The 20,315-nt window shown below is 45.9% G+C and overlaps 1 protein-coding gene across 1 annotated transcript in view; it reads right to left on the bottom strand.

Moving 5' to 3' along the window:
* Window positions 1-796: 796 nt before the first annotated feature.
* The window catches only part of S1PR2 (sphingosine-1-phosphate receptor 2), a 64,740-nt gene continuing 45,221 nt past the window's right edge, over window positions 797-20,315 (bottom strand). The window contains exons 2-3 of the mRNA XM_063931479.1: window positions 11,487-11,589; window positions 797-7,672 (exon numbers count right to left, since the gene is read on the bottom strand). Of these exons, the coding sequence (XP_063787549.1) occupies window positions 6,512-7,555 (1,044 nt within the window). The 5' untranslated portion in view covers window positions 7,556-7,672; window positions 11,487-11,589 and the 3' untranslated portion in view covers window positions 797-6,511. The remainder of the gene's footprint in view (window positions 7,673-11,486; window positions 11,590-20,315) is intronic.

Below are 20,315 nucleotides of genomic sequence, written 5' to 3'. Positions count from 1 at the left end.
AATACCGTAGAGATATAGGGGGTCATTCCGACCTGATCGCACGCTAGGTTTTTTTCGCTGCGATCAGGTCAGAACTGCGCATGCGTATGCACCGCAATGCACAGGCACGTCGCACGGGCGTAAAGCGGATCGTTACTCTGCGATGGGATTTACAAAGAATCCATTTGCACGGATGATCGCAAAGAGATTGACAGAAGAAGGCGTTTATGGGTGTCAACTGACAGTTTTCTGGGAGTGTTTGGAAAAACGCAGGAGTGTCAAAGCGTTTGCAGGGCGGGTGTCTAACGTCAATTCCGGCCCCGGACAGGCTGAAGTGATCGCAAGGGCTGAGTAAGTTCAGAGCTACTCAGAAACTGCACAAAATGTTTTTGCACAGCTTGGCTGCACATGCGATCGCATACCTGCAAGGCTGAAATACACTCCCATGTGGGCGGCAACTATGCGTTCGCACGGCTGCTAAAAACAGCTAGCGAGCGATCAACTCGGAATGACCCCCATAGCCCTAGTATAGAGCATTTAGTATAGAGCATGCCACTGCTCAATGGGGCGGAGCCTCCCATAGTCACATGCGCCCTAGACTGCTATAAACTAATATCTAATTGGTTAGTGTAGCCTACAATATATCATTCCTACTCTGGAGTAGGCCAGCCAAATCTGTAATTCACTGCGTTCACAGTCTCTCTCTCTACCAACTTTTCAATTATTTGATTTCAGAATAAGCCGGCTCTAAGGAGACTGACGTCCTATGAAGTTTTTTAAAAAAAAAGCTACACAGTCTTTTAAAAAAGCACAATGTTTTAATACACATTTTACAATCTTTTAATATTCATTTGAAATGCTGTAACAAACATATTTCAGCAAAATTGCACCATGAAAAAAAAAAAGTATTACATTTATACAACATAAACTTGTAGTGTACTTAAAGAAATAAAAATGAAAATACATTTTTGTTTAAAGAAGATGCAGACAGTTCTGGAACACTTTGCAAGAACATGTAACACAATCACCTCCGACGTCACACTCATGAGCAATACTGTCTGGAAGGGTTTTCATGTGTTTCAACACGCTGCAGTCGTTTTGTTACATGTAACATTGTGATATCAAAGAGTGGACATGCTGTCAGGCAGTAACTGTACCTGGAGAATGGCTATAAGTTTTAGTACCGTTAATGATATAAGCTATGAAAACTGGAAATGTCTGTACCGTATACACACACACACGCGCGCACACACACGCACACACACACGCACAAAAGGAAACAGAATGAGGCTGTTAAATACATGGTATAAGCAGCATAAAAACTAATTGTCAGGTAACTTTGGGCATTGTAGGTTCCATATATAAAGCTGTATTTTTAACCCCACCCCCCTCCCAATTTCTCACTGTAGAACCTCAAAAGTCCAAGCCTACAATATAGAGCCAGATAAACAATTGGGGCAAATTTGACTACAGCCCCAGGCCTCCACATATGGATAGGCCCATCATCATGACAGTATGAATATGACAAGCCGACTGGCCACGTGGTCGTCAATCAGTATTACAATTGTGTTTCTATTTTCCACGGGAAATTAAGTATTTTCAACTTTTATTTACATGCCCACATGGTACAGGCCACACCCACACAACACTAGCCACACCTCCTCTGTGTCTTACTACAGGCCTCTGATCTCTTTCATCCCCAGGCCCATATGGCCCTGTAGGGGAGGTTTATCAAAGCTCGGAGAGAGAGTGTTTTTCAAACACATCCTGTAACGGGGTGCATTCAATATCCCGGTTGACGGGATCCCGGCGCACAGCATACCGGCGCCGGAATCTAGACCTGGGGGGATACCGACGTCTATTCTCCCACTTGGTTTGTCTACGACATCCCTGGAGGGAGAAGAAATAGTGTGGTGCGCCACTGTGCCCGTAAGGGGCTCTTTTGCGCTCACCCCGCTGCCGGCATTCCGGCACCCCGTGGTTGGGATTCTGACCGCCGGGATAACAGGCACCAGTATACAGATACCAACCCCCTGTAACATGACAGCAGCGGATTGGTTGGTATTTCATCTCTCTCCAAGCTTTGATAAATCTCCCATTTAGTCTGACCCTGCCAGAATCCACAAGGTTCTAAATATACTTTTATCAGTGAGTGTGATGGTAACTTCTCTTAATGACTGACTGACTGACTGACCAACTACTGGAAGTTTGTGAGCAAACTGCAGATATTGTGTAGATGTCCATTGAGCCTACTGGATGGCTGCTTGTCCAATCAGCAAGACTGACACCCAACCAGTGCTTGTGGTTTACTTGCAAACTTCTCCCAGCTACAGATAGCCCTTGATCCTCAGTAGTCAGTGCTTTTAGTTGGGAGGATATTTAATGGGAAAATAAAGGTTCTAGGTGGCGTTTTCCTTTACAGCAATTGCCACGTAAGTATAATCAGGCTGTTCTGAATGATAAGGAGCTAGTACCCTCCTTGCAGCTAAAGTGATATCACATTCTTGGATTAAAATCATGTATATATTTGAGAGGGGCTCATTACTTGTCCCTACCCTTTGTTTTCTCTTTTTTTAGATTTATGCTACTTGGTAAAATGTTAAATAAGCAATATACATAGTATATAATTAGCTAATTAGCTTTTATTGCACACATATTATTTAGTGACCTTTTATACCATGTACGCTAAAGTGACAAATCCTAAATCTGGCCACAATATTAATTTTTACGCAATGGAAAATATATATATTTTTTGTTTTTGTTAAAACCTACCAATTGTAGTCCTGGACACATAGACACCTAACAGCTACCAGGATTGTATCTAGCCGCTTACTGGAGGTCATTCCCACCCGATTGCTCACTGCAGTTTATCGCAGCGCAGCGATCAGGATGAATCTGCGCATGCTGGACGGCCGAAGGCCGTTGTTCCCTAGTGAGCGCATCTGCCTGATTGACAGGCAGAGGCGGTCGCTGGGCGGGAGGGGGCTGGATGGTGGCTTTACGCCGCCGTTTAGGGGGCACGGTCCTGCCAACGCAGGCGTGGCTGGACCGTTGGGGGGGGCAGGCCAAGGCGGCAGCGTAATGTCACACACAGCCGCTGCGACCTGGGCAGCGAAGAGGTTCTCCCGGCCAGCGCAGCTTCTGAAATGCATTGCCGCTGTGCAAAGCTTTTGCATTTCTGCGGGGGAGGGGGGGGGGGGGCGGGCGGCACTGACATGCGGGGCGGACTAGCCCTGTGCTGGGCGTCCCTCCGCATGTCTGAGTGCCTGATCGTAGCTGTGCTAAATTTAGCACAGCTACGATCAGCTCGGAATGACCCCCACTGTCCATTGAGATGCTTTCTGTAGCCAAACAACATGTCATTGTGGGACAGCAAACCTTCTCAAATCACAACCTCCTGTCCCTGAAGGGGAGCCTCCTGTGTAATGTCATCTCAGCACACGCTATGCCAGACACGCTTCAAAGCAACCCAAACAATATTTTGGCCTAGTTGTATGTCATACAGTATAAATAAAATAAATAAGTGGGATAGTGGGGTCCTGTGGATCGGCACATTGAATTTATATCTTCCTTTGGCCTAGATGAGCTACGACATCTTCAAGACAGCAAAGTGGGGGTTGCTGTAGCAAGCAGTGAAAAGAGTGGAGAAGCGGACAAGTAGATAAGTTGCCCGTTGCAACCAATCTGCATCCACCAATTATTTTATAGAATGCACTTGATAAATACTACCTTGAAAGCTGATTGGTTATTCTGGGCAACTTATCCACTGGTCCTCTTCTCCACCCTTTTTACTACATAATGCATCAACCCCTTGAATGTGAGTGACAAGACATTTATCTCAATAGCATGCTATATACTGACAAGAAATATAACTAAGAGCACCAGCCAGTCCCGTTACAGTAAACTCGTGGATTGTTCGGTATCAATGCAGGGAATGTGGAATTATTTGATATAGTTTAGAGAAGTCCACTAACTTCATATGGGACTATTCCTTCTGAAACGAGGCATCACAACCATAACCATATAAGAAGGATTTGTGATCATTCCTGTTGTTTCTGTAACTTTACGCTTCCAAATCCCTGTGATGAGAAAGTTCCCACAGGAAGTTAGAGTGAGTGCAGCAGCACTGTTCTATGTCTCTGCATAACAACCAGGCCACTTTTTCTTACATTACATAACTACGAGAACTATTTCCTGTTTTCTAAATCATTGGGATGGAGCGTCTACTTTTTTTTTTTGGGGGGGGGGGGGTGCTCTATATTTGTAACTCTATGTTATGGGACATATTCATTAATTAGGCCTCCGAGGTAGAACTGTCGCAGCAAAGAGACACTTCCGGCCAGCTCTACGTGGTACGAGCCAGGACTAGCTCCATTGGTTAGGTCATGTGTCTAGTCAACGTCTTCCAGCATCACATTCCATGGTGATCAGAAAGCTTACAGAACACACACTACTACAGACCGCACCTACCTATATGCCCAAAATTTATTTGAGGGATTACCATTGCACACTTTGTTATGAGGTCAATGTCATGGATGATATTTCTCTATCTGTGGCCAAAATTAAGGTTCTCACGATGAACCAAGGCTGGCGAAGAATCATGGGCAGCTAGATTTTAAAGTAATGTCATGGTAGCAACTTTTTCCTATCACCTTTGGGTTTCTCTATCTCAATGATAACTTGTCAATGCAATTTGTCAATCTCTAATTAAAATAATTCCTATGGAGCCAATACACAAATCGAAATACAACCCATGACAACAAATATTTGGTCCCCTTTATAACATCTCCAGTTTCATGAACAGTCTGGTCATTTTGGCTGGTACACTGGCCCTACTTTATGTTTGTATGCTATGGCCGATAATCATACAACGGAACGATTGTCAGCAGACTACGCATGCGCTTCGATCGCACTTCCCACGCGCCAAAGTAGCTCTACGATGCCACTCACAGTGAGATTTTAATTGACAGCAAGTGACCATTTGGGGGAGGTAACGGGGAGTGGCGACAAAAATGCAGGCATGTCATGGGCGTTTTCAGGGCATGCATCTGCCTTCAGCTGCGTCACGCACGCAGAGAAACATGGCGCCAGCATCGCTACTGCTGTGTTCACTCTGCGTAGCCATAGGGCCGATGTTCCTCATTATTGAATATAAGCTGAGCAGTTGCAAATTAGTTTGCGATGGCTCCGGTGAGTGTCTATCTTCTTTCTCTAGTGATGACTAGCAAATCCGTGCCTATAGATTCACTGCTGCGTAGGCAAGTACGTACAAACATGAATCAGGCCTACTGTCCCTTGTGTTTTCACATATTGGGGTCTATTCATGAAGCAGTGAAAAGAGTGGAGAAGTGAGCCTGCGGAGAAGTTGCCCATGGCAACCAATCAGCTGCTCCGTACAATTGTATAGAATGCAAATTATAAATGTTACCTCAATGCTGATTGGTTGCCATGGGCAACTTCTCCACAGGCTCACTTCTCCACCCTTTTCACTGCTTCATGAATAGATCCCATTGTCTTTAACAAATTGTCTTCTAAGTGTGATAGGAATTAACACTAATGCCCCCTACACATTTGCCGAGGTGCCCGACGGCTGATACGGCCGGCGGATGACCCAGCAGCGGTGAAGGAGGGGTGGCGGGGGGAGTGAAGTTTCTACACTCTCTGCTCCCTGACGTCACCCGGCCCCATAGCCCTGCATGTTAATATGAACGATATTGTCCATATTGGCTTGCGGGCATAAACGAGCCGGCACCAACGATGAACGACCGCGGGGCCGCGCATCATTAATCGTTGGTGCCTACACACATTACTGAACGAGATTGTTCATATTGGCCGCGCACATCGGCAAATGTGTAGGGCCCTTAAGAACTAGATTGGGCTGTAAATGATTAAAAAAAAATTCATTTTTCCCCTGCAAAAACAGTATAGGATAGGTAGGTATTCCTCACTGTAATAGAAACAGGAAGTACAGATTATATATTGTTACTTATGTGCTAGAAACGCTTTCTTAGTTTTCTATACAGAGTTTAATTGGGGAAAAAAACATGGCTCCTCAATATTAATATTAACTCAATGGCTTTCTACATTCAGACCTTTTCTGACAGCATAGCATATTTATATGGCACTTTGTACTGCAAAAATATATCATGATCTAAGTCCCGTGTTAAATATGTGCGTTTATTTTTCAGAATATAAAAAAAAAATATCTTATTTTTCACATTAGACTTTAAACGCACATCATTGCTTCACTTTAGAAGCAAACCGCATGCTAAATTCCTTAGAGAATTTTCCCTGTAAAGCAACGTGCTCCCAAATATGAGAGGAAAAAAAGCTGAGGCCAGAATGTAAGGAATTGTCGTTGTCGTCGTCATCGTCATCATCGTTATCACACCTTTCCAAACAAGTGCTGTGTGATGGGTACCTGAACCCAGATGTCGGACTTACTGGGATTATCTCAATACCACCAACTTTCCTTCAAAGTACTGAGCATTTTTTTATCCATAAACCATTGGGATCTATAGAACATCTTTACTCACACAAATGTATTGCAGTTCTTCATGATAGGCGATGTGGGAAAATAGTGTTTTTGTGTGCAACGCTCCAGGGAACTAGAACTACGTAAATTGAGCATGAAGCGGTCAGGAGTCCTACTCTTCCTCAAGAAGTTCCAGCAACAAAGCACCCTCAGGAACTCCTTCCTCATGTCTTTGCTCCTCAGAGTGTAAATGATGGGGTTCAATGCCGAATTCAAGGTGGCCACCCCAAAAAAGTAGTCAGCTTTATAGAGAATGGAGCAGGATTTGACTCTGCAGGATACATCCATGAGGAGGATAGTGAACGCTGGCAGCCAGCAGACAATAAAGACTCCAAGGACTATTGTAACTGTTTTTAGAAGGGCAAGGGTCTGGGGTGCAGCAATCTCGGCATGGCTGGACTTCACAATAAAATAAATGCGGACATAGAAAATGACAATGGAGAAAAGTATGAAAGTGAAGATGGTGACTATGAACAGAATGTATTTTTTGGCATATAGAGGAAAGACGGTTGAACACTCGTCCAAGTTTCCGATGCAGTTCCAACCGATGATCGGTAGACCTCCGATCACCATTGAAATAACCCAACAAGCTCCGATGAGTATGATCATCCTACAGTTCCTGTCACTGCTGTAGACTTTGACTTTGGTGATGGCCACATATCTTTCAAGAGCTATGGCCAATAGGCTGAAGACTGAAGCAGCAAGCGTTGTGAAAGCAGTGCCCTCACGGATAAACCATGCTACGGGAGTCAATGTGAAGGTAGCTTTACCAGACAGCAAGATGTTGGCAATGTAGGCACATCCAGTCAGCAGGTCAGAAAATGCCAAATTTCCAATAAAGAAGAACATGGCAGAATGGAACTTCTTGTTCCGCCAGACGGAAATAAGAACAAGTATGTTCTCCAGTATAATAATACAGCAGATGATGATGAAGATCACGGAGATAACTTCACGGGAAGAGCTCTCCTTTTTAATCCCTTTAGTATAGTTATAGTGTTCACAAATCTTGGACACATTTAGGTACTGCTTGTAGATGCTCATCCTGGCTGTTTTGGCAACCTGGAGGTACAGGACTGCTCTACAAGGGTCAACGCTGCACCAGCAAAGTGACGGCTGTTAGACCATTCTCTTCTCTTTCTTAGAAATATTTATTAGGACCTGAAAAAAAAAAAAAGTATGTATAAAACAAATCAAATCAGTAAGGTATAAACCATGCAAGTTAGGGAAATGTAAGTTATGGCAATTTAATACATGCAGTAATATGAAGAGTCTTGGAAACCGAGTATAGCAATTATATGGAGAAATTATACGCAGTAATAAGATGAGATATAGGGAGGTTATACAGAGTAATAGGAGGAGATATAGGCAGAGGTTATATGGAGTAATAGGAGGAGATATAGGGAGAGATTATATGGAGTAATAGGAGGAGATATAGGGAGAGGGTATATGGAGTAATAGGAGAAGATATAGGAATAGGTTATATGGAGTAATAGGAGGAGATATAGGGAGAGGTTATATAGAGTAATAGGAGGAGAGATAGGAAGAGGTTATATGGAGTAATAGGAGGAGATATAGGGGTATATGCAATTGCGGTCGAATTCCCGAAAATGTCGAAAAACGGGACATTTTCGCCAAAAATAAAAATTCGACAATGCAATTCAGTACTTTTCGTCAAAAAAACGGACTTTCCAAATTCGACTTTTTGAAATTCGACATTTGTTAAATTCGACATTTCTGCAACGGTACAAATGCGGCAATTCGACAAAAGTATATTCAATTGAAGATTGTAAATTCGACAACAGTGCTTTTAGACAGTAAATTCGTCATTTTCAATCCGCCACACTTTGCTGGCGGAATCTAATAAAAAATTTAAAAAACATGTTTTTTTTGTGTGTTTTTTATTGGTAATAGCATATCTATTTGTATTAGAAGGGATTAGGTACTTGGTTTGTCTATTTAGGAGGCACAAGTATTATTTATATATTTTTAAAAATATATATATATATTTTTTTTATGGAATGGGGTAAAATTCAGAAAAAAAAAATGCGTGGGGTCCCCCCTCCTAAGCATAACCAGCCTTGGGCTCTTTGAGGCGGGCCTGGTTGCCAAAATACGGGGGGAAAAATGACAGGGGATCCTCCGTATTTTAACAACCAGCACCGGGCTCTCCTCCTGGTCCTGGTGCAAAAAATACGGGGGACAAAAAGAGTAGGGGTCCCCCGTATTTTTTGTACCAGCACCGGGCTCCACTAGCTGGACAGATAATGCCACAGCCGGGGGTCACTTTTATACAGCGCCCTGCGGCCGTGGCATTAAATATCCAACTAGTCACCCCTGGCCGGGGTACCCTGGAGGAGTGGGGACCCCTTCAATCAAGGGGTCCCCCCCAGCCACCCAAGGGCCAGGGGTGAAGCCCGAGGCAGTCCCCCCCATCCAAGGGCTGCGGATGGGGGGCTGATAGCCTTGTGTAAAAATGAAAGAATATTGTTTTTTGCAGAAGAACTACAAGTCTCAGCACGCCTCCCCCGCAAGCTGGTACTTGGAGAACCACAAGTACCAGCATGCGGGGGGGAAACGGGCCTGCTGGTACCTGTAGTTCTACTGCAAAAAAAATACCCAAATAAAAACAGGACACACACACCTTGAAAGTAAAACTTTATTACATACATGCCGACACATACATACTTACCTATGTTGACACGCCGACTCTGGCCACGTCTCCATCTGTCAACGTCCGGGGTACCTGAAAATAAAATTATATACTTACCTGATCCAGTGTCCGGTTCTTTTATTGTAATCCACGTACTTGGCAACACAAAAAAACGCATACCCGCTCCACACGGGCTGAAAGGGGTCCCATGTTTACATATGGGACCCCTTTCCCCGAATGCTGAGACCCCCTGTGACTCCTGTCACAGAGAGTCCTTTCAGGTAATCGGGTATCGCCACGTCCTGGCACTCTCCTGATTCCCTATGCGCGTGTGAGCTGGCAGACAGCACATCGCACAGCACCTCCATTAGTTTCAATGGTTGGAACTTTGCGGTCAGCGGTGGGGTTACCCACGGTCAGCCGCTGACCGCGGGTGACCTCACCGCTGACCGCAAAGTTCCCACCATTGAAGATAATGGAGGGGGCTGTGCGATGCGCTGTCTGACAGCTCAGACGCGCATACAGCCAATCAGGAGAGTGCCACGACGTGGCGCTACCTGATTGGCTGAAGAGACTCTCTGTGACAGGAGTCACGGGGGGTCTCTGCATTCGGGGAAAGGGGTCCCATGTGTAAACATGGGACCCCTTTCAGTCCGTGTGGAGCGGGTATGCGTTTTTTTGTGTTGCCAAGTACGTGGATTACAAATATCACAGGACACTGAATTTAGGTGAGTATAATTTTATTTTCAGGTACCCCGGACGTCGACAGACGGAGACGTGGCCAGAGTCGGCGTGTCAACATAGGTAAGTATGTATGTGTCGGCATGTGTGAAATAAAGTTGTATTTTCACGGTGTCTGTGTCCTGTTTTTATTTGGGTATTTTTTTTTGCAGTAGAACTACAGGTACCAGCGGGCCCGTCCCCCCCCCCCCACATGCTGGTACTTGTGGTTCTCCAAGTACCGGCTTGCGGGGGAGGCTTGCTGGGACTTGTAGTTCTTCTGCAAAAAAACAATATTCTTACATTTTACTCAAGGCTATCAGCCCCCCATCCGCAGCCCTTGGATGGAGGGGACAGCCTCGGGCTTCACCCCTGGCCCTTGGGTGGCTGGGGGGGGGGGGGCCTTGATTGAAGGGGTCCCCACTCCTCCAGGGTACCCCGGCCAGGGGTGACTAGTTGGATATTTAATGCCACGGCCGTAGGGCGCTGTATAAAAGTGGCCCCCGGGTGTGGCATTATCTGTCCAGCTAGTGGAGCCCGGTGCTGGTCCAAAAAATATGGGGGACTCCTACGCTTTTTGTCCCCCGTATTTTTTGCACCAGGACCAGGCGCAGAGCCCGGTGCTGGTTGTTAAAATACGGGGGATCCCCTGTCATTTTTTTCCCGTATTTTGGCAACCAGGACCGGCTCAAAGAGCCGAGGCTGGTTATGCTTAGGAGGGGGGACCCCACGCAATTTTTTTTCGTGATTTTTACCGTTTTTTGACCATTTTTAAAAATCGGATTAAAATCCGTCAAATCGGCCATTTTTCGACAGCGGGACTGTCGAATTAGTTTTTTATTGAATATGTCGAATTCCGGCACCCACCTGCCGGAATTCGACGGTCGAATTGTGTCGAATTTAAAAACGGTCGAATTCCACCCGGAATTCGACCACAACTGCATATACCCCATAGGGAGAAGTTATATGGAGTAATAGGAGATATAGGGAGAGGGTATATGGAGTAATAGGAGGAGATATAGGGAGAGGGTATATGGAGTAATAGGAGGAGATATAGGGAGAGGGTATATGGAGTAATAGGAGGAGATATAGGGAGAGGTTATATGGAGTAATAGGAGGAGATATAGGGAGAAGTTATATGGAGTAATAGGAGATATAGGGAGAAGTTATATGGAGTAATAGGAGATATAGGGAGAGGGTATATGGAGTAATAGGAGGAGATATAGGGAGAGGTTATATGGAGTAATAGGAGGAGATATAGGGAGAGGTTATATGGAGTAATAGGAGGAGATATAGGGAGAGGGTATATGGAGTAATAGGAGGAGATATAGGGAGTAATAGGAGTAGATATAGGGAGAGGTTATATGGAGTATTAGGAGGAGTTATAGGAAAGGGGTATAGTGAGTGAGTAGAAGTTATAGGGTGTAGATATATGGACTAAAGATGTAGATATATAGTGTGGTCTTATAAGGACGAGATATAAAGAGGGATTACATACAGTAACAAGTGTTATACAGAGAGATGTTGTATGGAGTAAGCATAAAGAGGGGTTATATACAATAACAGGTGGCTATACCAGTGTGTAGTAATAGTGTCACTTACCCATCAGGTGTCTGCCTCTGAGTTCTGTGTGATACACAATGATTTGGTGTGTGCTGCCTCCTTTATTACGGCAGTGGGTGTATGAGATGACAGGATCCCCCACCTGCAATAATGGAAAGAGTCAGTGCATCCCCGAGACACCAGACATTTGGGGATTTCCTACCTTTACAGTTCAGATAAGAAGGATTTATTACACAGCTTCCCCTCTGCTCTACAGACTTATCTGCATGTACATACAGTTTAGCTGTCACGTGTTTTCTAAGAAACACTCCACATGAGATGATTTTATTCTGTGTATTAGAAATGTATATACTGTATAGACTGTAACACATATATTTGTATATTTATGATGCAAGCTTACTGACACAAGGGGGGAGGGTGTTTGTGGCTTGGAAAGGGTCTTGTTTTTAACCGACACTTCAACGTGGCTCAGAACTAGGTGCTGTATATCATACAATAACATTTGTGTTTGGGTTGATCCACTTTTCGTTTGAAACCCACACATTAAAATTTTCAGGTATGAACAATGAAGGTGATATATGATGTTACCCTGATATTCAACGTTCCCTTGTTCTATAGAGGCAGCTACAGCTCCTCCTACTATGCATCGTATGAATCTGTTTTCACTTAATTATTAGATGTTTTTTAACAAATTAGATTTCACTTATATTTCTCAAAAACGTATTGCAGAGGCAGCTGGGGTTTACGGGTGTGGTTCATTAGGTCGACATACATTGAGTCGACCATGTTTGGTCGACATGCATTAGGTCGACATGATCACTAGGTCGACATGTACTAGGTCAACATGGAAAAAGGTCAACATGAGTGTGTTTTTAAAAAAAAAATTGGTGTTGTTTTCTTAGAAGAGTAACGGGGAACCCCAATTAGTGCCCCGTGTCCGCCCGCCATGCTTCGGGGCGCGGTTACCGTTCCCAATTGTAGTCCACGTGGATCATTAAGTATGAAAAAGGTCAAAAAATTGAAAAAATTGTGTCAGCCTTTTTCCATGTCAACCTAGTGACCATGTCGACCAAACGTGGTCGACCCAATGTATGTTGACCTAACTCATGTCGACCTAATGACCGCCATCCGGGGTTTACTGGGCTACTCCTGTGACACTGGCCCAGGGAGGTGAGGGTTAACTACCGCTTACCTGGCCAGCCTCCATAGTTGTGTGTATGTGTACACACACATAGGCCCAGATTTATAAAGCCTTGGAGAGTGATAAATTGCATGGTGATAAAGTACCAGACAATCAGCTCCTAACTGTCATGTTACAGGCTGTGTTTAAAAAATGACAGTTAGAAGCTGGTTGGTTGGTACTTTATCAGCGTGCAATTTATCACTCTCCATGGCTTGATAAATCTGGGCAAGAACATATTATACCGACTGCCGGCTAGTTCCCCCGCTTGGGTGGTGGTCCACAAAACCACTCGAGGGGGAATAGAACCCTATGGCGACTGAAGGTCACCACCAGGCCCGAAGTGTTGTGAGCGCAGTGAGCCCGTGAGGGGACACGCTGCGCTCACTGCCAGGATCCCTACGTCGGTCTCCTGACTGCCAGGATCTCATACTGATTGCATTGGTGCGATGATGCCTTGAGGTGGCCTCTATGTACAAAGAAAAGCAGGGCAGGGAAGGGCACCGAATTGGTCAAGTCCGTCTCTGCTTCCAATTGTTCTCTTTAGAAGGTTTGAAACATCTACCCCTAAAGTCTCTACCACACACACAGTGTCTTCCCTTCTCACCAAGGGGGACACGACTTTACTCTCTTCATGACTTGAGGTTGCAGAGATCAACTCTCTACTTTCAATAGAACCAGAAAAGATGTCACACCTCCAGGCTGCACCCTTATGTAAAAGGTGCTTTTTTTTTTGCACCCATTATAAAACTTTCAAACTGAGGAAAAAAGACGCATAATCGGAAACCTGTAATCATACTTGACGGCTTATATTTGCTCCTCTGCAAGAGAAGCATGGAGAGGAGATGCAGCTGTTCGTATTGGGGAGGGGCCAGGCTCTTCTTGTCATTTCTGCCCCGCCCCCTCCATACGGACCAGCGATTCCTGGAATTATCTCCCCATTTTGTCACCTCACTAGGAAGTGGGTGAGATGAGGAAGATGCCCCCACTCTTCCAAAGGGTGCAAGGGACTACCCGAAAAATCGTGAGTCTCCCGCACCTTCCGGATGTAGGTAAGTATGCCTTAAGTCTCCTAAACTAAGCAGTGTTTTACAGTAAAAAATAAATAAATATCAAAAGAAGGCAGCTCCTCAGAATTGGTACTTTTAAGTGGTATTTTTATTGTCCCCATAATGCAAATTTACAGCTGGATCCGCGCACTCACAAAAGACAGGTCCATGTCTTGCAGGGACAGATCTAAGGTACATTAAGTGGTAATGCACCTTCAAATGCATTTGAAGGACAAAATATCTCATTTACGCAAATAAAAAAAAGTGCGGGTTACTTGTAAATAACCCACATAGTCTCCTTCATAACATATTTTGGTTCTCACGCCACATCTCACTTCACACTAGAAAGTCCTGGGTATAGGAGGGTGGTTTTGGAGAGAGAGAGAGATAGAGAGAGAGAGAGAGAGAGAGAGATATTATGCCAGGTTTTGCAGCTTATAAACAGCTCCTTTATAAATCTACTAGATCGCTGAATCGCCTCAACTAAGCTCTTAGGCAGGCATTCAAAACCTCACTCCTCAAGCCATGCTAACAGTCCAGGTTTTAGTGATATCCATACTTGAGAACAGGTGACTTAATTAGTACCTCAGTTATTATGATTTAACCATCTGGATATCACTAAAACCTGCACTGTTAGTGTGCCTTGAGGGCCGAGGTTGGGAATGCCTGCTCTAAAGGGTGATGCAGCCTGAGTGCTACGCTGCTTCGTTTGGCATACATGAAACCACTGTGCATACTCTCAGAAAGAGGACACACACATATGAAGGATTGTAGATGCACAAAACCTGATGTTTAGAACACCACGCGAGTGAAAGGAAGGTGTGGAGGGAAGGTATTCGGATGATAGATAGACAGTGTCTAGGTAGTCAATAGGTAGACACCATACGGTTGAAATACATTAGGTCGACAGGGTCAACAGGTATAAGGTAGACAGTGCTTACAGGTCAACAGGTACAAAAGAAACACATGCCAATGGTCGACACACATATGGTCGAAAAATTTTTTTTTTTTAGGTTTTTCACATATTTTTCACTTTTGCGTAGTTTACCATCCGTGTGGGCTACGACTAGGAATAGTAACCTGTGTCTATCACAGCGGCAGCACAGTGAGCACCTAGCCTGAAGCATGGCATTCAAATAGGGTTACCACTTCATCCCTTTCATTCTGGGCACATATTAATTACACAGGTTCTGTGGCTGATTAAAACCAGGTGAAATGGAGTCTTGAAGTCAGCCAGCCACAGAACCTGTGTAATTAATATGTGTCCAGAATGAAAGGGATGAGGTGGCAACCCTACATTCAAAGCGAGTCCCTGAAGGTATACGTTTGCACTAATTGTGGTCACATATGACGGAACATACTGTACAAAATGACACCCAAAAAACTTTTCTACTGTCAACCTTTTCCATGTCAACCTAATGCATGTCGACCATATGAGGTTGACCTATTGACTGTATATATAATTACTGCATATTTGCCTTCCTGACCTTCTCCATGAGGGAGAAAATAAGAATTTACTTACCGATAATTCTATTTCTCGTAGTCCGTAGTAGATGCTGGGGACTCCGTCAGGACCATGGGGAATAGCGGCTCCGCAGGAGACAGGGCACAAAAGTAAAAGCTTTAGGATCAGGTGGTGTGCACTGGCTCCTCCCCCTATGACCCTCCTCCAGACCTCAGTTAGGATACTGTGCCCGGACGAGCGTACACAATAAGGAAGGATTTTGAATCCCGGGTAAGACTCATACCAGCCACACCAATCACACTGTACAACCTGTGATCTGAACCCAGTTAACAGCATGATAACAGCGGAGCCTCTGAAAAGATGGCTCACAACAATAATAACCCGATTTTTGTAACAATAACTATGTACAAGTATTGCAGACAATCCGCACTTGGGATGGACGCCCAGCATCCACTACGGACTACGAGAAATAGAATTATCGGTAAGTAAATTCTTATTTTCTCTGACGTCCTAAGTGGATGCTGGGGACTCCGTCAGGACCATGGGGATTATACCAAAGCTCCCAAACGGGCGGGAGAGTGCGGATGACTCTGCAGCACCGAGTGAGAGAACTCCAGGTCCTCCTCAGCCAGGGTGTGCCCCTGACCAAGTAGCAGCTCGGCAAAGTTGTAAAGCCGAGACCCCTCGGGCAGCCGCCCAAGATGAGCCCACCTTCCTTGTGGAATGGGCATTTACATATTTTGGCTGTGGCAGGCCTGCCACAGAATGTGCAAGCTGAATTGTACTACACATCCAACTAGCAATCGTCTGCTTAGAAGAAAGAGCACCCAGTTTGTTGGGTGCATACAGGATAACAGCAAGTCAGTTTTCCTGACTCCAGCCGTCCTGGAAACCTATATTTTCAGGGCCCTGACAACATCTAGCAACTTGGAGTCCTCCAAGTCCCTAGTAGCCGCAGGTACCACAATACGCTGGTTCAGGTGAAACGCTGACACCACCTTAGGGAGAAACTGGGGACGAGTCCGCAGCTCTGCCCTGTCCGAATGGACAATCAGATATGGGCTTTTGTGAGACAAAGCCGCCAATTCTGACACTCGCCTGGCCGAGGCCAGGGCCAACATCATGGTCACTTTCCATGTGAGATATTTCAAATCCACAGATTTGAGCGGTTTAAACCAATGTGATTTGAGGAATCCCAGAACTACGTTGAGATCCCACAGTGCCACTGGAGGCACAAAAGGGGGTTGTATATGCAGTACTCCCTTGACAACTTCTGGACTTCAGGAACTGAAGCCAATTCTTTCTGGAAGAAAATCGACAGGGCCGAAATTTGAACCTTAATGGACCCCAATTTGAGGCCCATAGACACTCCTGTTTGCAGGAAATGCAGGAATCGACCGAGTTGAAATTTCTTCGTGGGGCCTTCCTGGCCTCACACCACGCAACATATTTTCGCCACATGTGGTGATAATGTTGTGCGGTCACCTCCTTCCTGGCTTTGACCAGGGTAGGAATGACCTCTTCCGGAATGCCTTTTTCCCTTAGGATCCGGCGTTCAACCGCCATGCCGTCAAACGCAGCCGCGGTAAGTCTTGGAACAGACATGGTACTTGCTGAAGCAAGTCCCTTCTTAGCGGCAGAGGCCATGAGTCCTCTGTGAGCATCTCTTGAAGTTCCGGGTACCAAGTCCTTCTTGGCCAATCCGGAGCCACGAGTATAGTTCTTACTCCTCTACGTCTTATAATTCTCAGTACCTTAGGTATGAGAAGCAGAGGAGGGAACACATACACCGACTGGTACACCCACGGTGTTACCAGAACGTCCACAGCTATTGCCTGAGGGTCTCTTGACCTGGCGCAATACCTGTCCAGTTTTTTGTTCAGGCGGGACGCCATCATGTCCACCTTTGGTCTTTCCCAACGGTTCACAATCATGTGGAAGACTTCCCGATGAAGTCCCCACTCTCCCGGGTGGAGGTCGTGCTGAGGAAGTCTGCTTCCCAGTTGTCCACTCCCGGAATGAACACTGCTGACAGTGCTATCACATGATTTTCCGCCCAGCGAAGAATCCTTGCAGTTTCTGCCATTGCCCTCCTGCTTCTTGTGCCGCCCTGTCTGTTTACGTGGGCGACTGCCGTGATGTTGTCCCACTGGATCAATACCGGCTGACTTGAAGCAGAGGTCTTGCTAAGCTTAGAGCATTGTAAATTGCTCTTAGCTCCAGTATATTTATGTGGAGAGAAGTCTCCAGACTTGATCACACTCCCTGGAAATTTTTTCCTTGTGTGACTGCTCCCCAGCCTTTCAGGCTGGCATCCGTGGTCACCAGGACCCAGTCCTGAATGCCGAATCTGTGGCCCTTTAGTAGATGAGCACTCTGCAGCCACCACAGAAGAGACACCCTTGTCCTTGGAGACAGGGTTATCCGCTGATGCATCTGAAGATGCGATCCGGACCATTTTTCCAGCAGATCCCACTGAAAAGTTCTTGCGTGAAATCTGCCGAATGGAATCGCTTCGTAAGAAGCCACCATTTTTCCCAGGACCCTTGTGCAATGATGCACTGACACTTTTCCTGGTTTTAGGAGGTTCCTGACTAGCTCGGATAACTCCCTGGCTTTCTCCTCCGGGAGAAACACCTTTTTCTGGACTGTGTCCAGAATCATCCCTAGGAACAGCAGACGTGTCGTCGGAGACAGCTGCGATTTTGGAATATTTAGAATCCACCCGTGCTGTCGTAGAACTACTTGAGATAGTGCTACTCCGACCTCCAACTGTTCTCTGGACCTTGCCCTTATCAGGAGATCGTCCAAGTAAGGGATAATTAAGACGCCTTTTCTTTGAAGAAGAATCATCATTTCGGCCATTACCTTGGTAAAGACCCGGGGTGCCGTGGACAATCCAAACGGCAGCGTCTGAAACTGATAGTGACAGTTTTGTACCACGAACCTGAGGTACCCTTGGTGAGAAGGGCAAATTGGGACATGGAGGTAAGCATCCTTGATGTCCAGGGACACCATATAGTCCCCTTCTTCCTGGTTCGCTATCACTGCTCTGAGTGACTCCATCTTGATTTGAACCTTTGTATGTAAGTGTTCAAATATTTCAGATTTAGAATAGGTCTCACCGAGCCGTCTGGCTTCAGTACCACAATATAGTGTGGAATAATACCCCTTTCCTTGTTGTAGGAGGGGTACTTTGATTATCACCTGCTGGGAATACAGCTTGTGAATTGTTTCCAATACTGCCTCCCTGTCGGAGGGAGACATTGGTAAAGCAGACTTCAGGAACCTGCGAGGGGGAGACGTCTCGAATTTCCAATCTGTACCCCTGGGATACTACTTGTAGGATCCAGGGGTCCACTTGCGAGTGAGCCCACTGCGCGCTGAAACTCTTGAGACGACCCCCCACCGCACCTGAGTCCGCTTGTACGGCCCCAGCGTCATGCTGAGGACTTGGCAAAAGCGGTGGAGGGCTTCTGTTCCTGGGAATGGGCTGCCTGCTGCAGTCTTCTTCCCTTTCCTCTATCCCTGGGCAGATATGACTGGCCTTTTGCCTGCTTGCCCTTATGGGGTGAAAAGGACTGAGGCTGAAAAGACGGTGTCTTTTTCTGCTGAGATGTGACTTGGGGTAAAAAAGGTGGATTTTCCAGCTGTTGCCGTGGCCACCAGGTCCGATGGACCGACCCCAAATAACTCCTCCCCTTTATACGGCAATACTTCCATGTGCCGTTTGGAATCTGCATCACCTGACCACTGTCGTGTCCATAAACATCTTCTGGCAGATATGGACATCGCACTTACTCTTGATGCCAGAGTGCAAATATCCCTCTGTGCATCTCGCATATATAGAAATGCATCCTTTAAATGCTCTATAGTCAATAAAATACTGTCCCTGTCAAGGGTATCAATATTTTCAGTCAGGGAATCCGACCAAGCCACCCCAGCGCTGCACATCCAGGCTGAGGCGATCGCTGGTCGCAGTATAACACCAGTATGTGTGTATATACTTTTAGGATATTTTCCAGCCTCCTATCAGCTGGCTCCTTGAGGGCGGCCGTATCTGGAGGCGGTAACGCCACTTGTTTTGATAAGCGTGTGAGCGCCTTATCCACCCTAAGGGGTGTTTCCCAACGCGCCCTAACTTCTGGCGGGAAAGGGTATAACGCCAATAATTTTCTATCGGGGGAAACCCACGCATCATCACACACTTCATTTAATTTATCTGATTCAGGAAAAACTACAGGTAGTTTTTTCACACCCCACATAATACCCTCTTTTGTGGTACTTGTAGTATCAGAAATATGTAACACCTCCTTCATTGCCCTTAACATGTAACGTGTGGCCCAAATGGAAAATACGTTTGTTTCTTCACCGTCGACACTGGAGTCAGTGTCCGTGTCTGTGTCTGTGTCGACCGACTGAGGTAAATGGGCGTTTTAAAGCCCCTGACGGTGTTTTAGACGCCTGGACAGGTACTAATTGGTTTGCCGGCCGTCTCATGTCGTCAACAGACCTTGCAGCGTGTTGACATTATCACGTAATTCCCTAAATAAGCCATCCATTCCGGTGTCGACTCCCTAGAGAGTGACATCACCATTACAGGCAATTGCTCCGCCTCCTCACCAACATCGTCCTCATACATGTCGACACACACGTACCGACACACAGCACACACACAGGGAATGCTCTGATAGAGGACAGGACCCCACTAGCCCTTTGGGGAGACAGAGGGAGAGTTTGCCAGCACACACCAAAACGCTATATTATACAGGGACAACCTTATATAAGTGTTTTCCCTTATAGCATCTTAATATATAATAATATCGCCAAATAAGTGCCCCCCCTCTCTGTTTTAACCCTGTTTCTGTAGTGCAGTGCAGGGGAGAGCCTGGGAGCCTTCCTAGCAGCGGAGCTGTGTAGGAAAATGGCGCTGTGTGCTGAGGAGAATAGGCCCCGCCCCCTTTTCGGCGGGCTTCTTCTCCCGTTTTTCTGACAACCTGGCAGGGGTTAAATACATCCATATAGCCCCAGGGGCTATATGTGATGTATTTTTAGCCAGCATAGGTACTTTCATTGCTGCCCAGGGCGCCCCCCCAAGCGCCCTGCACCCTCAGTGACCGTTGGTGTGAAGTGTGCTGAGAGCAATGGCGCACAGCTGCAGTGCTGTGCGCTAC

Source organism: Pseudophryne corroboree, chromosome 6 (assembly GCF_028390025.1).
Source record: "Pseudophryne corroboree isolate aPseCor3 chromosome 6, aPseCor3.hap2, whole genome shotgun sequence".
NCBI lineage: Eukaryota > Metazoa > Chordata > Amphibia > Anura > Myobatrachidae > Pseudophryne > Pseudophryne corroboree.
Note: the sequence above shows the minus strand (reverse complement) of the source record. Positions and strands in the feature narration are given on the sequence as shown.